General features: G+C 36.7%; 1 protein-coding gene across 12 annotated transcripts in view; it reads left to right on the top strand.

The window, feature by feature from the left end:
* KCNMA1 (potassium calcium-activated channel subfamily M alpha 1) overlaps positions 1 to 18751 on the top strand; it is a 447551-nt gene that overhangs the window by 356287 nt on the left and 72513 nt on the right. For 8 of the 12 annotated variants that reach the window (XM_069019298.1, XM_069019294.1, XM_069019295.1 and 5 more), the window contains one exon: positions 88 to 261. The exons of the other annotated variants lie outside the window; for them this stretch is intronic. In XM_069019298.1, coding sequence (XP_068875399.1) covers positions 88 to 261 — 174 coding nt within the window. The remainder of the gene's footprint in view (positions 1 to 87; positions 262 to 18751) is intronic. 12 annotated transcript variants of the gene reach the window in all.

An 18751-nucleotide genomic window follows, 5' to 3' on the forward strand; every position in this document is an offset into this window, starting at 1 on the left:
AATTACCTTCCAGCTGCCTTGTTATATATATAACCTTGCCATTAACCTGCTGCTCTTCCTCTCCTCCCATCCAACACATGGTTATAGCCAAGATGTCCATCTACAAGAGAATGAGACTGGCATGTTGTTTTGATTGCGGACGCTCTGAGCGTGACTGCTCTTGCATGTCAGGCAGTGTACATAGTAACATGGACACCCTTGAGAGAGCCTTCCCACTTTCTTCTGTCTCTGTTAATGATTGCTCCACCAGTTTACGTGCCTGTAAGTTTTAACACCAACACATGCTGTTCCATGTCTGTGGTGTCTGTGGTATCATCCCCGTCTTGTGTCGTGCATTATAGTCTGTGAGTTTTACTGGGCTGATGCTTTTTTGAAAAATCAACCCCAAATTTGATTACAGCTCTGTATTTATATTTCTGTTTTTATTTTTAATGCAAAAGAATGTAAATCATTATTTTGCTTTGTGTGCTCTTTATGAAGCATCCTCTTGCAATAGCCTGCAGGACCTTAGTAGTGCAGTGTGGTGACACCTTTTCTATTTGATTAATACAATACAAATTGTCATTAATTAAACAAGAAGTGCTTCAGTGGAGGACCAGGCCTGTGTTTTAATCTATGACTGGTGCCAAGTGGGTAGCTTTAATAATGCTGGCACTAAAGCACCACGCAATGGGCAGTGGATAAATATACAGGATAAAACGTAGTAGCTGAACTGTAGTAGCTGGAATTCTATTCTGTGCTGCCACTTTTATCATCAGTTTTGTTTGTAACCCTTCTCAGTAAGGCAGGGTTTTCCATCTAAAACTGAAACCACAGAAATGTTTGTACTTTTTGTAGTGCTTTTTAGAAAAACTAGCCTGATGCAAATCCCTGGGACAAACATTTTGAAATTAAATGTAGAATGTGTTCCATAGGACAGTAACATTCTGGAACATGCCCTGAAGGTTTTTTTGAAAGATTAGAGATGAGAGGGGAAAGACAGAGAACCTAGAACAATTCTGCATGGCCATTAATTCTTTGGACAAACTGTAGGGACTCCAAAGCTTGGATTATCATTGTGATGTCAACAACTGGGGAAGATTGTTAAATGGCTTTTTTGTTTGTTTGTTTGTTTGTTTCATTTTCTTGTCCTCTTTAGTCATTCTTAACAGGCAAAACTATGTCTTGGGACAGGAGAAGTTTTCCTTTCCCTACCCAAATGGCAAAGAAAAGCTATAAAATTGTTCAGGTACATCTATGAGTATATATTGGGGTTTTGATCAGGAAGCATGTCCGTTTTACAAGGCAAGTCATTATAGATGAAAGTGCCTTCCACTATGAAGAGTATGATGTAGTTAGTAGATTATGCACCTGGTTGTCTTTTGGTACCATAGGTATTGCAGTATGTAGTCCAGGTGGTGAATGACTTTGCTTTAACTATTTTGACTTACGAACTGTTTTTCCAGTCACAAATATAACAATCCTATAATTGTTCTATTTTTTTTGTCTGAAGACTGTGTTAATTAAACAGTATTCTAATAGGATTTCTTGGAGATTTTACCAAAAATCATTTCTCTCTATTGGTGTATAAGCACTCTGAACATCCTAGTTATCTACTTGTTTGAAACTCATGTATCACCATAAGGTGGATGGTTTCTAGTTTTAAGTCCTGTTTTAAATCACAGGAGGTTTTATCCTTTAAAGAGACTTTTATCAGGGTAAAATGTAGCAAAACATATCTTTTTAAGAAAAGTGAACATGAAACCTTCCTGTATTGAGAATTGCTGCAGGCAGTTTTTTAAGCAGTGCAACAGCCTCAGTAACACAGTGTGTGGTAGAGTTTGTATGAATACAGACTGGTACAGAGAGTATGGGGCTGGGTCCTGGCACTGGTGTTAACAGCAACCAGATTAGGATAAATTAATCTGTCCCCTGCAAGTGGGTAGAATTTCTGCCATTAGCACTGCTTGGCAAGGAAAGAAAAACTAATTTGTAGGTTTACTACAGCTTTCAAGTCCACTTAAGACTGTACAGAGGCAGATAAAGTAAACATTTTTGATTGTGTTGCCTGCTGAGCCAAAACCCTCCACAATAATGGTATTATTTCCAACAAAAGCCAATGCTTTTTGGGAAACATGTTAGAGCTATGTTATATTTTGAAGGATATGTGATATTGACAGCTTTGAGGATTTTTAGCATCCTATCCTTCAAGGGCCTTTTCCCCCCTTCATCACTCCATCAAATCAAAAGAGATCTCAGTCTTCCCCTTGTGAGACTAGTCACCTTTGACTGTTAATAATAAGTACAAAAATCAATACCAATTCACACTCTTTGCAAAGCAGCATAAGCCTTTCTTTTCCAATTAAAATATATATATATACACGCAACGTTGCACTGGCAGGGCTTCAATAGAAATCAGTGTGTTTTCTTTGCAGTGCACAGGGGTCGTATGATGCCCATCTTGACAGAGCTAGTTAGCTCAAAGAATGGTGGGGAGAGTCAGCTTTTCATTAAATATGAGCAGATGTGAAATGTAGAGTGTTTGACAATTAGAAATGGCAGCAGCAGGGCCCCAGAATCAAAGTGAGGTCAGATTGGTGGATCAGATTACCTCTCTTACATTCTTTAGTTGTTCTGAAAATAATTTTGAATTAGTGTCAGTGGAGCCATGATGGGTTTTGCCCTTTGTCTTTTATGCTACGACTGTATTGTTTCCCCAGACACTCATTAAAGGTCATTATACTATTACAGGGCTTGCTTTGGTCGTGGTGCCCCAGTTCAGTTGGTTTGCTTCTACAATTGCTTAATGCACTTCTTTCTTTCTTTCCTTTTTTTTTTTTTTTTAAACTTTTGATTATAAAAGCAGGCTTTTTTTCCAAGGTAAATAAAATCACAGACCACTGTATGAAGCTTCTTGAAACAATGAGTAGTTTTTGTAAGAACTAGTGCTGTTCCTAAAAATCAGATGTTGAGTAGAAGATATCAGTTTACATGTTCAATGATGTACACAGGATTTAGTCTACTAATTGTATAATCTGCAGAGAAAGTAACACTTGCAGTGTATTTTCCACTGTGAATGAGTCTCTCTGCTATTATATTGTTGTTTCTACTTTCAGCAAATGAAAATCATGTTTTGATTAAGCATAATTACATTAGAAGAGCTTTTGACTTTATAGGCTGTTTTCTGGAAAATTGCTTATAATTCTTCTAAATGTAAGGAAAGAGAATTTTAAGTCTTTTTTTGTGTCTACATTTTTTCAGGTTTAGCTGTATTTGGTAGATTGCTACATGAACAGCAAATGGTCCAAGTACTTTTTGCACTGTAGACTCAAGTCAATTAGAGTGAAGAGAGGCACTTAGCCACTGAAAAACCTGAGGTGGTTTATACAATGAAATTATCTTGTTAACAGTGTGATGTTTCTGCTTAGGTCTGTGCCAAGTCTTGGGGGATGCTATTCAAATAATTAATTGATACAGGCAGAATCTTAACCTGAACCATTTAATTTCTGTGTTTCTCCATCACCATATGGCTGTGCTTCTCAGAAACATGAAAAGTTCATGTTCCTAAAGGAAACCCTCCCTGAAGTTGTCACTGCACCCACTGCCATGGGAATGTAAATTTCCAAGGATATTCTTGATATTAGGCCCAGACATATCTAATTCAGCTTGTAAGAAAACATGCTTTGGCATGCTCTGATAGTTCTGAGAAGCTTTGTGAGAGGACTTCTGCTTTGCTGAATATCAGGGATCTCTGGAGACAAAGGACAAGATTAATTATTACTGTATTTTGAATTCAGGGTTCAGCCCAGACTCTTAGACATCTTACATGGAAAGACCATGCTAAGACAAGTAGGAAAAAGCTTAACTTTTGAAAGTAGGCAAAGCATGTATCTACCTGTGTGCCAGACCCGGTTTAAAGCCATATATTCCATATAGTCTTCTAGTGTCAGCACATGTTTTATGCTGTACAGACAAGTTAGCAGATGACTCTTTCTCAAAGGACCTAAAATCCCATTCTGCAAGATTAGGTGAACATTTTGGGTAAGGTTGGTAAACTGCACTGAAACTATATCTGGCAATGTGACCTTAGCAAGTTAGGCTAAGAAAACCTCCAGCTTCTTCATTGACCTGTGTTACTTTAGACTCTGCCTGTGTATCTTTGCAACTGAAAAAGCCAAATTCTGTACTGAGAGTTGAAATGATGTATAACTTACTGATCTATCCAGAGAGATGGATGCATAACACACGCAGACATTGGTCAGCATATGTAAAACCAGTTGTAAAACTATGCTCGGGCTTTCTAAATGAGTTGACGATTATTAAGTCCCAGGTTCCTGAATTACTGACTGAAAGGCCAGCATACTCTTTATTTCTCCTAGAATGCAAGAGAGTATCCTCTGCTTTCTACAGAGGATGTATCCTCTGCTGTTCTAACCTACTACTTCTCTAGTCCTGCTGTAGTAGCCAAGACAAGAACTACTTGCTGTCATGTAGAGGTGAGGGAAGGGCAGGTATGTGACCTGTCAGGAGACAACTTTCAGTGCTAGAATTTTCTGTTCACCCCCGTAGCAACAATGGTTTTCCTTTTACAGGATGTGCATACCACCTTGTAGTAGCTAGAAACTGTGAGATGCTCAATCCAGCTATGCATATCATAACACCTTATATTTATAATGCTCTAATTATGACAAGGTGGGGTAGTACCATTGCTCTCTCCCACTACACACCTTTTCTGAGCTGTGAGACTTCTTCAGTGGCCGCAGGAGGGAAGCAGACCTGTTTGCTTTGAAAACCTTAATTTTGCATATGCTGCATAAATCCTTTCTCTTTAATATAACCCACTGATCTCTCTGTGGTCACACTGTCTCATCTTTGTCCTGTATAAAAGGCCAACATTATGCCTTTACTGTTTTGAGGAAGAAGAGATTGAAGGAAGAAATAAGCAATTTGGTCTTGGAAATTAAAACAGTTGGGAAAGACAGATGCTCTCCTTTCTAAATGGCATAAGGTCCTAAACAAGTGATTATTATCAGATTGTTGTGTTTTTTACAGTTCACTCCTATGGGGTGACCCCACCTCTGTATACTGGACAATGAGAGCATGCCATGTTGTATAGCCTAACTTTTTTTTTTGTTTGTTTAATGAGATTAATGAAAATGGAACATTAGAATGAGACATCATTATTATTTGTAATAATAAATTACCAATAAATTGGTAATTCAAAGGCACAGAGAATATAAATAATAAGCTTGTGAGTGAAATACTGATTTATGTAAAACTGGTTCCAAATGTTGTCCTTTTAGGGTGACAGTTTTACTTCAGTTATGTTTGTTTCCATGCATTCAGTGTCCTATTTATGAAAACTGATATGACTATGATGTTTCTTCTAAATACCTCTACAAGACTATGTTTTGCCTTTCAAAATACCGAAAATAATGCAAAAATGGATATTTTTTTGTGTTTATTTTGGTTACCAGTTTTTTGGAAAAAAATACTGTTTTAGATAGCTCAGTTAAGATACAAGTCCAGTACAACTGAAAAAGAAATCAAGCATACAATCTTAACATAGTGTCTGTTGCTACTGGGGAATGAAGGGAATCACCTTCCTTAGCCATCTTCTCAGAATGAACCACTGTCAAGAAAGCTGGTATTGCTGAAACTGGACAGTGGGGTTTTAAAGTATAAAACCAGAAAATGGAACAATTGAAAAAAATACCACTGTGGGAGAATCCTGTGCTTTTCTATAGAGGTTCTTATGGTGTAGCCACTGTCACAAAGTCAAGCTCCATAGCCTGGTACTGGCAAATCACAAGCCAGACACCATGAGATCTGCTTTCCTGGGACTGAAAATTACTGTTCTACTTTCAGACTTAATTTATATCTGCAATTCTGCATAGCCTACTTTCTTTCCATCTTCTTCTCCTTGTTGCAATTATACAAAGATGCTGGTGTTTCCACTAGAGAAGATAGGATGGATTGTCTCAATAAATGCAATCACAGTCTTAACTAGCATTCAAGAGCTGCTTGCTGCAACAGTGGTTTCACTGAGCCAACCATTTGTCTGCCTTTCTTGCCCTCTTGATGTGCAGCCCTCCAGGTGATCCCTTCCTTGATGCAACTGTATTTTTCTCTGTATTGATAACATAGAGATAGAAGCAGTGATCAGAATGGACTGGTGTATTCTCTCATGAGACTCCAAGTATCTAAAGCGGGGGGGGGGGGGGGGAAAGCAACATGAAACAATAGGTATTTTGGAATAGGTGACTACAACTGTGTAGTTTGGCTCCAAGACAAAAAATCAATCCCTTTTATTGTTCTATACTTTAATAGATCCTGAGTGCTGCTAAATTATTTAAGCTTCTTTTGGGCATAGTATGAGCATATAGGTGAATACTGAGATGTAGAAATGTAGTAGTAGAAAAAAAACCAGAATGACCCCTCCAAACCAAGCTGTTTTCAGACGGTAGAATGGTAAAAATGAGACAATCTTGCTTATTGCTAGATTATATAAATAATGAGGCATGCACTTTTTCAGATGAGTTTTGTGATGCAGCATATACCCCTATGCTGGTGAGAATGAGCTCTGCCCAGTTTGTGATGTCTGTAATAAGGAGATGAACTCTCACATCGCTGTGGGATGGAGGCGCTGCTAAGTTTAGCGATGAAACCTTTGAAGAATTGGGGTAGTGGGGGAAGGAAAGATCAAGAAGTCTGCATTTAATTCCTTTAGGCCTTTCTGTTGAGTAGTGATTCTTGCCAGGGTCACAGGAAGGGACTAGTGAGTGGCTTGCTTTTATGGGGACAAGCTAGGAAAGGTGCTGTCTGTATCCTGTGGAGTGAATTTAGCAGAGGTTCTTATGCAAGGTGACATGGAAATTATGTTTGCATTTTTAGTTCCTGAGTGTGGCTGGTTGTCATGAAACTCACCATGACAGTTTCTTACCACCAGGCAGCAGATTCTTCTGTTACCTTCTTGGTGTGGGACAGATGCTGGCCGGTTAGGTCTCCTTCTCTACTGCTTCCGAGCTATTTCAAGCGACAGATGCCAGAGCTGGCTCAGTTTCAGCTTGAGCATTTCTGTCATAGCCCTGCCTTGAGCCCAAATTCTGACCTTTACTATATGAAGTAAAGTATTTATGAACAAGCAGTGGCTTGATCCAGAGCAGGCTTAGAGCAAATGTCAAGTGTCAAGTCAGTCTCCTGCCTCCTTATACCACCTGCGTTGGGAACCTGGATTAGACCCTAGACTACAGCATTGACTGCCTTAGGCTTTATGGGTCTGGAGAGACATAACTTATTAACAAAGAGTTATTAAATTTTTATCAGTTTTATAACACAATGTAAATGCCTTCTATGAATCTACATTGTATTCATTATCATTTAAAACGTTAATTAAGTCAAAGTTGCATTTAATTTAGTTCTAAATGTGCCTTTGGGAGGAAGCTTTTTAAAACAGCTGCAGGATTGAGAAGCTCATTGATGCTGGGAAGTTGTTAGTACCATTTTTCAGGATAGGTCCCCCAATTTGATTTCCATTTTGACTCTTAGCTAGTTTGTGTGGATGTTATTGGGCAAGGTCTCAAATTAATATTAGAACAACAACAGCAGAAACCTATCAGCTCATGCTAATCCCAGAGACACTTTGATATGTAATTCATGTTCTTTTCTAATTACTTCAGAACTAAAAATTTTGATTTGTAAACCCTGTACATCTCATACTCTTGTTGTAATTTATTTTCTTTTTATTTCCTTATTGTTTGGCTCCTTTTATAATTCAAGGAAAAAAAATGTTCACCGACTTGGAATATTTCCCCTCAGATTGAGAGAAAAAGAAATGTTCTGACCTAGATCTTACACGTTTCATGTAATCTGAAGGTATTGTAATATGTAGAAGGAGGTGCTCATTGAAGTATACACCAGTATCGTTTCAACATATAAAGTGGAATGCAGTTTAGTAAAAAACCTCCTAGAATGAGAGCCCTTGCATTATATATGGCAGTGTTTTTGCTTTTGATGCAGTTTCATGTAAAAACAGGAGAAAGATGGAAAAAATCAAACACAGTGGATCCATCATCTGATTATTCCATGAAACCCCTAGCATATTTAATGTGTGATACTTTCAATCAGGCCAGTAGTGACATTAGTAGTCACTAATATAATTATTATGTGGCTCATACTTCTAGAACTGGAAGCAGGGGCAGCCAACCTGTTTCTTACCTAGGCTAGGAGCATCGATTGAATTCGAACCAGAGATCTTCAGATTTTATCAAGGTCAGAGTCGATCCAGCAGAGTGGCTCAGCCTCAGTCTAGAACTCAGAAGCAACTTACAAGACAATTTTTCTGGGTCTTTGTATTTTCTACTGAGTACCTAGAACCTTCTGGGGTATTTGCATATGCCAGGAAACAAAACCTCTTGAATTATTCGTGTTCTGCATGAAAAGAGGAGACTGTTGTCATGTAACTCCATATGTGGTTCTTGAAGTGCCACCAAACAAGCACCCATGCTGTATTGTTGCTTTCATTTGGGTTATAGTAGACAGGAGGGAGTTGGACAGAGCACATGAGGAAAAGTTTTAATTTATTTTTAAGAAATCATAAATATAGTTATTTCAGTATATTAGTTCTTAACTGTTTGATAATACCCTTTATAATAGGTTAAATTTTAGTCATCCTTTCACTGAGACTATTCAGCAGCTTCTTTTAGCATTTTTTTTATACTACAGTGATTTATCTTTCCTTATGATACTTTACTTATTATTGAATTCTGTAAGTCTGTGACTCACTTATTATCAAAGATTTTAGGAAACATCATGTGTGCTACCTTACACAGACATGCTTCACTGATACTGATCAGATCTTGTTAGTACAGTACTATTATTCTGAAAAGGAAGGGTGGAAAAAGCCTTATTACTGTGTAAGATGTGTCCAGTGTTATCTGGTCAAACACTCCTGTGTGCATTTTAGTTTGACTGGAAATTTTACCTAGGCAAATGAGAAACAAAAATGCCCCAAGGCAAAGATCCCAATCTTGACTGTGCCACCAACTTACTATGTGACTATAGTTCTTTTTCCCCTCAGAGACTGAAAATACTGTATTCTTTATCTATTATTCTATATTATTACACTGTGTGCTAAGAAGTGCTTTGAGATATTTACATTTTGAAGTCCTAAATACAAACCTGAATGTCCTTTTGACATAGTTATTCCCCTTCAGAGACCAATTTTCAGATTTTCTGATCTTTGCTTAAGAAGAACATAGATGCACAGCAAGAACGAGAGGAGAGTGAAATGGGGTACATGACAGAAAGAAGGTCTGGGGAAATTACCATAGCTGCCTTGCTGCTGTCTAATTTAGAGAGGTTTAGAAAGGGTATACTATCTGAGAGGGCAGGAATAACTTGGGTTTATCTGCATCAGCAGAGAACTGTCTCTGCTGCCATATTTTTTAAATCATCTGAAGATTTTAGCTGCTTCTGAACTTTAATTGGAATGCAGAACTTGTTTACTGTATAGAACGACTGAAGGAAATCCAAAAAATCATTATAGCATCTTTGATCTTTGTCATGCAATTTTCTTTGTTCATTCTTGCATAAAAGATTTTGCTTGCATTAAGCATGTTCCTTTCTCCATTCCCATGTTCCTGACGTTATCTTCACACTCTCACTCAGTGGTGTTATATGTTCCCTGACACAGCATGTCTGACAATATGGAGGAGAGATTTTATGTCACCATATGCTATGGAGGAACCCTGGCAACAGGAAATGGAGGCTCTGTTTTTGAGCAAACTCTTGCCAGAATGAACCAGCAGGTGTGACATCTATCAATGGACATAGTTTAGTGTAAAATTAGCCCTCCTGATGTCACACTTAGATGATCCCTTATGAGATATACTGCTTGGTCATTTGGTAGAAATAGCAGCTGTGACACATGGACAGTAATGTAGGGGTCAAGATAAAGATTTTCCTAGCTGGTAAAGTTTTATCAGCTGATAGAACAAGGATTCTTCTTGAAGAGAATAAAAACAATTGCAAGTTTTGAGCCTGATGTAGAGATGATGCTTATTCCTGTTCCATGAGTAATCTGTGGTAAATCCATAGTTGCAAACTGATAGCATATTTCATTAGCAGGCATTTATCCAAAGATTATTTTTTTTATTTTATTCATGCTTTACCTCTTTTAAAATTATTCCTGATTTACCAGAATGTGCAAGGACTGCCAGGTTCTCTGTGATCAGTCAATCACAAGATGGGCAGCAGCAAGGAAGTAATACAGTATTTATTTAGAATTGCAGGGTATGAAAATGATGAGACAGCAGAAGGGTGAGAAGAAGTGAGATGCACTGCTGAATAGAGCAGGATGTACTTTTCTGGCTTCCACTACAGATTGTCCTTTCCAACATCTGGGACATTTTCCCAGATTTTCAGATGATGTGCTAATATTTCTCATCAATAATGGACTTTGACTCCTAACCATTCTTGTGTCTTGTCTTGTTTTTAACAAGAAACACTTTTTTACTTGGTTCTGAACAAAGCCAATAAGCTTTCCAATGACTAAGACATAGTTTGCAAACTCTTGGATGCTAAGAACTGCTTTTGATATTCCACAGAAAAAAGTATTTACCCTGTTGTGTGAGGTTGCACATTTTAAGAGTTCTATTGATGTTTAATTTTTGACAAATGATGTTTTATGTAAATTGAGACATGAAAGTGTAATTTTTGTTTCATTTTACAAACACATTTCTGCAGAGAATTAAATCAGTTTTCATTTGCTAAAGATCTAAATTTTTCAGTAGTTCATAAAAGATGGAATTTTTTCCACCAAAACTTGTGTTCCATAGAAAAGTTATTCAAGGAAAAGCAAATAAATATATGAATGAAGAATTTCATTATATATTTTTTGATTATTTCTATTCAAGAGTCTCACTGCCCTAAGTAAAAAAGATATACGTTAATTGATTTCTTCAATCAGACAAAGGAGAAAAGATGAGAAGACAGTAGGGCTGGGACAGCTGTCAGTCTCAGCACAGATTCTGTAATGATAATCATAGTGCAAAGATTGCAGAGCCTGGAGTCAGTAACGTGATCCTCACTATTTAACAGGATCCTTCCATACAAGGATTCCAACGTGCAGGCATCTTACACTTTGGAGAGTTACATGACTCAGCAGAAGCCCTTGGTTATGTTTGGAAGAGGAGGAGATGAACAAACAGTTTGCGGTGCTGGGGAAGACTCAAGCCAAGAATCAAATCACATAGTCTGGACTTGACTCATATTACATCAGTGTGAAATTGTGGAAGAGCAGGGATTGACATTCTTTTAACCTGCTGACACCAGATCCTTCTGCATGTTAATTTAGGAAGTATGAATTCTGTGCCATATCTGCACTTCACTATGCCATTACCATAGAGTTATGGCGTTCTCAGAACTCCCTATACCTGAATTTGCCTGTTTCAAGCATAGGATTATTTTAATTTTTGTTTCAGATCTCCACTGTTACCACTACTACATGTAGTTTTTCATTAGAGCATGGTCTGTGGAGAACTTTCTGTCTTTCTGTTTTTTCTGAATAATCCGTGAAAATACTATCTCCTACTTTAATGAAAGTGCCTACTCTGTTTTTGGATTCAGGATTTCTGGTGTTAGTGTGTTTAGTGGCTGATCAAAATTTAAAGGTCTTTTTTATTGGCTGATTGAATCTTTTAATGCTGCAGCTCATTCATCCACATTTTACTGGTACTTCTGCTGCTAAATAGATAGCAAAATTCTTGTTTTGCATTTAAAATTGTAGCTTGAGGGCATGCCAGAATCATATCTTTAGGTTCGTATATTCAGCCTCAGTACTCAAGCCCCACATACTCCTCAGGAAACATCTTGAAATTGTCCCTTGGGTCAGTATCCTTGAGTTCTGCCCATGAGGAATATAAAATATGTCATAATATGCATTTGGTTTTAATCTGCCTTTAGCATATGAGTCTTTTGTCTGCCCTCTTCTTTCTCCTCAAACAGGACAAAATAAAATCCTCAGAGGTAGAGCTCCAAGCAATTTGATTTTGGAAGATGACTTTCTTGACAGCTGTCAGTGTCCCCTGAGCATAGGATTTCTGGATGCTTTCAGTATCTGATTCTCAAAACATCTGGCAGCAACAGTATTTCCAAATATATTGGCATCCTGTGGCATTTGTGGTTGATATAGTTACTTTTAGGTTAGTAACTGACCTGTAAATCTTACAAAATTTTATGCATCAATTTTTATTTTTGTTGCAGAGAGTTCCTCAGCTCCAGATGATCGTAGACTTTGTTGTGAAAATGGTGTGATAGTATAACAAAATACTGGAAGTTCAGTGGTTTCCTGCAGACATTTCTTTCCTTTTTTTTTTTTTAATTTTATCAGTCTTTCTTCCTTATCATGCTACCTGCTTTGAAAAGGGACATCACCTGTATTTAATTTTATAATTTTACACTCATAGTGTATAAGTGATTTTTGTGCTGAGCACACAAAGTGTTTTACAAGACACATCTAAGTAACCTGCTAATTCAACACCTTGACAATCTTCTCTCTCTCTCAAATTCTCCACTACCTTCTTTCCTCTCCTCTTGATTCATTGCACTGTGTGCTGACAGTGAGGGTGCTCAACGTTGGGCTCCCTTCTCCTTCTCTGGTAACACCCATATTCTCATCAGGGTTTGGTTAATGAATCCAGCAGTACCAAGCACAATGCAGTTGGGTTTGATGGCATTTTCTTTCTGAGGCTGTTCCTCATCATGGGTTGTGATCTCTGATCCTTGTCATGAACTAAGCAAGGCTGGCATCTTCCTGTAGCTTTAATATCAAAAGTAAAAACTAAAAGGACAAAACCATATGTATTTTAATTCTTTTTAAAAACATTGATATCAGTTTAGCTGGGTAGATTCAGCATTATTTGCTTTCTTTCTCCATAGCTAGCCTGTGTAATTTTATACCATTATAGTTGGTCTTACGTGAAGTGAATATGAGATAGCATGCTTTCCCCTCTTACAATATTTCAAAAGAGTTGAACCCTCGTTGCTGCAGAAATTTCAGTCTTATCAGTACAGTAGATTTTTTTAGTAATAGGAATATTAGACAGAATTCATAACAGTAATTTTTTTTATTTTATGTGGAGGTATTTTGAGCCTATTCAAGCTATGTTTGAAAAATATGATCCTTGCTATATACATCCATCCTTTTGAGTATTCCTTCTTTTAGAAATCAAAATGATGATGTAGGTAAAATTGTTATTATTTGTCACCATTAGATTTCTTAGTTTATGCTTTATTTTCCACCCTTATGGGGTGGATTGCCAGCTCTTGCTTCCCATAGCAATCGATTTTAGCCAGACTACTGTGAAGTTTTCACAGAGATTTGAGTTTTGGGGTTTTTTTTGTTACTATTGTGCTGTTTTACTTCTTCTTTTTTTGCCAGTATGTACCTAGAAATTATGTACTGTACTTCCCTAAATTTCCATGGCAATTGATTATATTCCATCTCCATTTTTGCTATCACTATTTTTGCTGTTGTTTTATAGATTTAATCTTAGTTATTTATATCTTGGTTGTTTTTATATTAATAGATTTAACAGGAGGTTTTGGTTTTTAGATGCATTTGTTCAGAGCAAGAAAAAAGCCTCACAAGAATGGAGTACATTGTGGAATACACTAAAGTAGGGAGCACTTAGAAAAAAATATACTAATTTCTTAGTGTTATAAAGAGTATTTAACTATGTATCTGTAAGTAATAAAGCCAGCATATGTGCCAATAGGCTTTTTAATACAACAGGTTCAATCTATTTGATTAATTTTAATGTTTACCCTGTGACTTACAGTACTTTGCATAAAATAATTTCTTTGTTAACATTCCCTGCTCTTATGAAAGCCATAATTCAGATAATAGAGTATTGTTAAACTGCAACCAGTCTGCTAAAAATCTCTTCTGGTAACAACATTTCTATGTATAAGAACAGCTAAGAAATATTGCTCTATATTTATGCATAGATTTGAAGACCAGAAAACAGGACACTGAAACTCCCTGTAACCAGCAGGTGGTGGTGCTGGCTTAGAAATCAGTAGTGGCTGAAAAGCCTGCAAGAACTTCATTATGTACTGCTTTGCTAAGGAAAAAAATTATATAAAAAAATTCAGATGGCTCTTTTTAATTGTGCTAAATTTTTTCCAGAAAGGTATATCCAGTGTAAGCACTTGTCTCTAGAACCAGCATGTATGTAAATAGGCACAGCATTTTATACTTTACATATGAAATGATATGATGGCCTCACAAGTTAATAGTTGTATGAAGACCTCCATCCCAGAGGAATGCTACAGCTAAGCCTTAAAGAGGGTTGGGGATCACTGAGACTGAGCCTATGAAAGTTTAGTAAATGGAAGTTTTTCCACTGATGTTGGTGAAAACTGAATAAGACTAACAATATGAAAGCCATAGTTAAATGTTAATATTTCAGTTCTTGTTCAGAGACACAGACACTTCTACACCCTTTTTTACAAAGATTAAACACAACCCAAAATAAATTAAATGGTATCAAATCTTACAAAGTAAAAAAAATTATGAAGAAAACCCCAATTTATCGGTCAGATATTAACCACCTAGTTAAAAAAGAAACAACCTCAGCCAAATCCTCTCAAGTGTGTTTTCAAAAGTAAGGTAACTCATGGGTAGCAGAGGAAGAATTGGAAAAAAAAAAAATCTTATTATTTAAGAATACAGTCTCCTTGGTTTATAAGAAGTTTTTGGAAAATCTTTACTTCACTGTGGTATTGGCAGGGACACCTAATATGTCTTCTTAATGAGCAAGGTAGATGAAATTTTATTTCGCTTTAAAACTTTAGGATATGCAGGTTGCAATTACACTGGAAATCCGGGTTTTTTTAAGATGTTAAGAGAAACTGGCACTTCTAAGTGGAAAACAAAAGTAATAATTCTAATTAGATTTCTGCAGGATGAAATCTACCCTTCCTAATATTCACAGGAAGGAAACAGTTGCAGCAAGACCGAGCTAAAATTTGCGGAGTCGTGCTCCAAAGGCATGGAACGATCACTTTCCTGTGCACTGAAATACTCTTCCTGACAAACACCATCTATGCTGTAAATACAAGATTTCTAATCCCGGGGAGCAGAGCAATCATCAAGGACTCTTGAGCTTACTTTTGCCCTTAGTTACTTCAAGGCACTGTATATTTTTCTCGGAATTTAATGGAGCTGGGGGAGTGTAAACAGTAAAGTGATCATAGGCACAATGATGAGTGGCCTTTCAAATTTAGATTTCTTTTTTTTTTTTTTTAAATAGTAGCTTATTTTTTGTCCACAAATAGAACTTCACTGTTTTCTGCAGTAACTGATCAGATTGTGTGTTTAGTCACAAAGGGGAAACTTCCTTAATTTTGTAAAAACAAGACAGATTCCTCCTACAATTTAGCAGAACTGCATAACTGCAGTGTGCCCTTGCTAGTGCTGCAACTTCTTCCTCTGTATCCCTTATAGTTGGTGTCAAAATCCTCTTTGAGGCAATAGGACAACAGACAATACACTTTGGGTTGCTGTGCATTGAAACAAGGATAGTCTATGACAATGCATGGAATACTATAATTTGCTCTGTGCTGCTACTCTTAAAAAATCTCCCAAAGATGTGCCTTTTGGCTTTACATGTCTTACCTTGGGGAACTTTCAAAGGGCCACTCATAAGGAAATCAGTGTCCTTTAATCAACACTATTTTTTTAAAGAAGGAAAATAGAAACACAGAAATAAAAAGGATGTTACAGTTATTCAATGTTAGAGGTACACTTTTGTGTCTAATAAAAAAAAAAAACAAAAACAAACCACCAAACACTGTAATAACAATCCACTCTTAACAATCCACTCTTTTCACTTATGAATATAGTATATTTTTATGAAATGTATTCTAAATGTAGTTTTCAAACAGCAATAGCAACGTCACAGTCTTACACCTGCTAGATCTGCGAAAATTAAAGATTAAAAGCCACAATTTTAGATCATTTGGTCACTTGAATTTTAGAAAGATCTCTAAGTAAGGAACACCTTTACAACAGAATTGAGTGCAAGTGAGCCACCCAAGGCTGTATAACCCAAGATCAGTGGTAAAACTAAATTCCAGTCAAGAGATTCCTGGTCCTCTGCTTGTAGCCATGGGATCATCAGGTAGTCTGTTAAAATGTTAATGTGGCTTTGAGCAATCCTTCTGTACTTTGCTCTGCTAGAGACAGAAGCTGGGGCTCCAAAATTGTAGTTCATAGCTGCTTGTGACTTGGTAAGAAACACAGGGTCTGAACAGCTCTTATTTGACACATGGGGTAACATTTTCTGTAGCTCCTCCTCTATATTCAGAGCAGAACAGCTTGTTCTAATGAAGTAACATAATTTAAAGTTTAACTCGGCATATTTACACTTGCCATACCGATGAGACACTTTGACTTTCGTTATTCTCTGCAGTGCACTCTCAAAAGACAAAGTTAGTTCCCTTCACTTTGATATTTGTCTGGAAAACAGACCCCCTTGAAAACAGACCATGTTGTGTTTTAAGTTCTACAGTTTAGGCACATCTCCATTTCTTCACCCTTTCCCAAAACAAACTTTATCCAAATAATAATCTGTATGGATACAACATGTGGAGAAATCAATTTGACAATTAAATGGACAGGGAGGAAAAAAATCCACTGCTGCTTTGCTTTTTTTTAACTTTCATTTGAGTTTTCCAATAACAGTATAATGACTTGAATAAACAATTACAGACTGAATCATAATTTGAAAAGGCAGTGGAGAATGAAGACTAAAAATCGAGAAAAATGTATGAGGGAATACTAAAATCTGATTTAGAAAAGATGTTCAAGGTTCAATGGACCTATGACTTAGTCTAAATATAAAGTAGGATTTGATTAGGAATTGAAGTAGCTTTTTTCTACTGTGCAAATTTGGCAGGGGAAAGAGATGTTTGTTATGTACAAATAATGTCCTATGGTCTATATACCTCTGTATCAGAACAAGAAACCATATCCATGAAATAAGAAGCCTTTCTCAAAATTGCACATGCCAACTGTAAAATGCTGTATTATGGGAAAGGCTTTCTTCTCCTTTATAACAGCATATACATGAGGTTTGAACAGCTCCTGATCTAAAGTCCATTGAAGTCAGTGTAAATGTTTTTTTCTCTTACTTAAGCGGACTTTGGATCAACCACAATTTGGACAACCTTAAACCACTTCTTTGCTTGCAGAAGTCATAGTAATAGAGAAGTGATAATAACTGATACAGCATTCATAATCGTTATGTTCTTGAATTAAACTGGAGGAGCAAAGAAAAAATATCAGATTTCTACAGTAGCGTTAGAGAGTTGCTCTACCTTTAAAAATAAATACAAATGGTGTAAAGCCATACCCCAGACCTTTTTCACCAAAAGATTTAAGTTAAAAGTTTGCTGGGTTTCCAAACTCCTTTGTAGTCTATCTTTCATTCTATATACAAGTTCCTCCAAAAGATCAGGAACTTAAAGTTTTTAATGATTTCACTGAATATCAGAGCAGCCATCTAAAATTAATAACAGGATCCAGCATGGCAAGATTCCACATTTGCTATTAACTATCTTTTTTACAGCATTCAAGGAAAAGCAAAGATGAGGAATATATCTGTGGCTGAGTTTCAATTCTTTATGTGGGAGAAGAATTAAGACTGAAAGACCATGTATTATTAATACAAAATTTAAGTATTGGATGCTAATAGAAAGAAAAAGAAAAAGGGGGGGCGGGGGCAAGTAGTAGACACAATGCATTTGTTTTGCAATTTTATGTGCTTTTAACCAAAAGGTGCAAGCCTGAGACAAAAAGAGAGGAGAAAAGAAAAATATTTCTTGATCTGCACTTTCAAAGAGAATATCTCATGTAAGCACCATTCAGTATTTGCAAGAGGTTCTGATATGATGCATTCTTGACATTCTTGGATCTTGATGTTTTATCTGCTTCAAGTGGCACACTGCAACTAAAAGCCAGCCTCACCTGCTTTTCTAATGGTGGTAGTGTGTAGAGATATGCAGCATGTCTTTTTGTATTAAAAAGACAGAATGAAATGCATTTTTCTGAGTTTGTAATGCACATAGAAACAAAAGCAGCAATCCTGTTTCATTTGAGATTACCATTTCAGACACCAAGCGAACGCTGCTCTGCTGTTTCTAAAATTAACATTCTTGTATCTCATCAGGCACCATTATATTGTAGTTTCTAGTCAATGGTTTCATTACATCTGTTACCACCAAAAAAAACCCCAAGTAAATTTGTAAAATAAATAGTTCACTGGCATAAAATGATTTTTAGAGGAGGAATAATGTGGGGATTATTACAACGCACATTATTAAACAAATAACAAATGTTTTGATTAAATCATATTTCAATACTATGCTAAATTCCACCTCCAACTGATTTGGCACATTTTCTTTTTTGAAACTACCTTTGATAAGAAATGCATTACAAACTCATCAGTTTAGCTTCCTGTTAACAAAGAGACAGCAGCCGTCTGGATTATTCTAGATCCGCAGTGAAACTGCCACACTATGTATGCTCAAACTAAAGCTGTGCAAGTTTGACAAGGGGCAGATGAATCCAGGAGTTATTGTGCAGAGGTTTAAGTCTATGCGGCAGCTGACGGTTGAAATAATCATCTATACATCGCTCTGAGCTAGCTGGGGAAAGGTTGAAGCTGTATATTTTCAACATATCTAGCCTAATGGTTAATCTGTT

This window comes from Aphelocoma coerulescens, chromosome 6 (assembly GCF_041296385.1).
Source record: "Aphelocoma coerulescens isolate FSJ_1873_10779 chromosome 6, UR_Acoe_1.0, whole genome shotgun sequence".
Taxonomy (NCBI): Eukaryota; Metazoa; Chordata; class Aves; order Passeriformes; family Corvidae; genus Aphelocoma; species Aphelocoma coerulescens.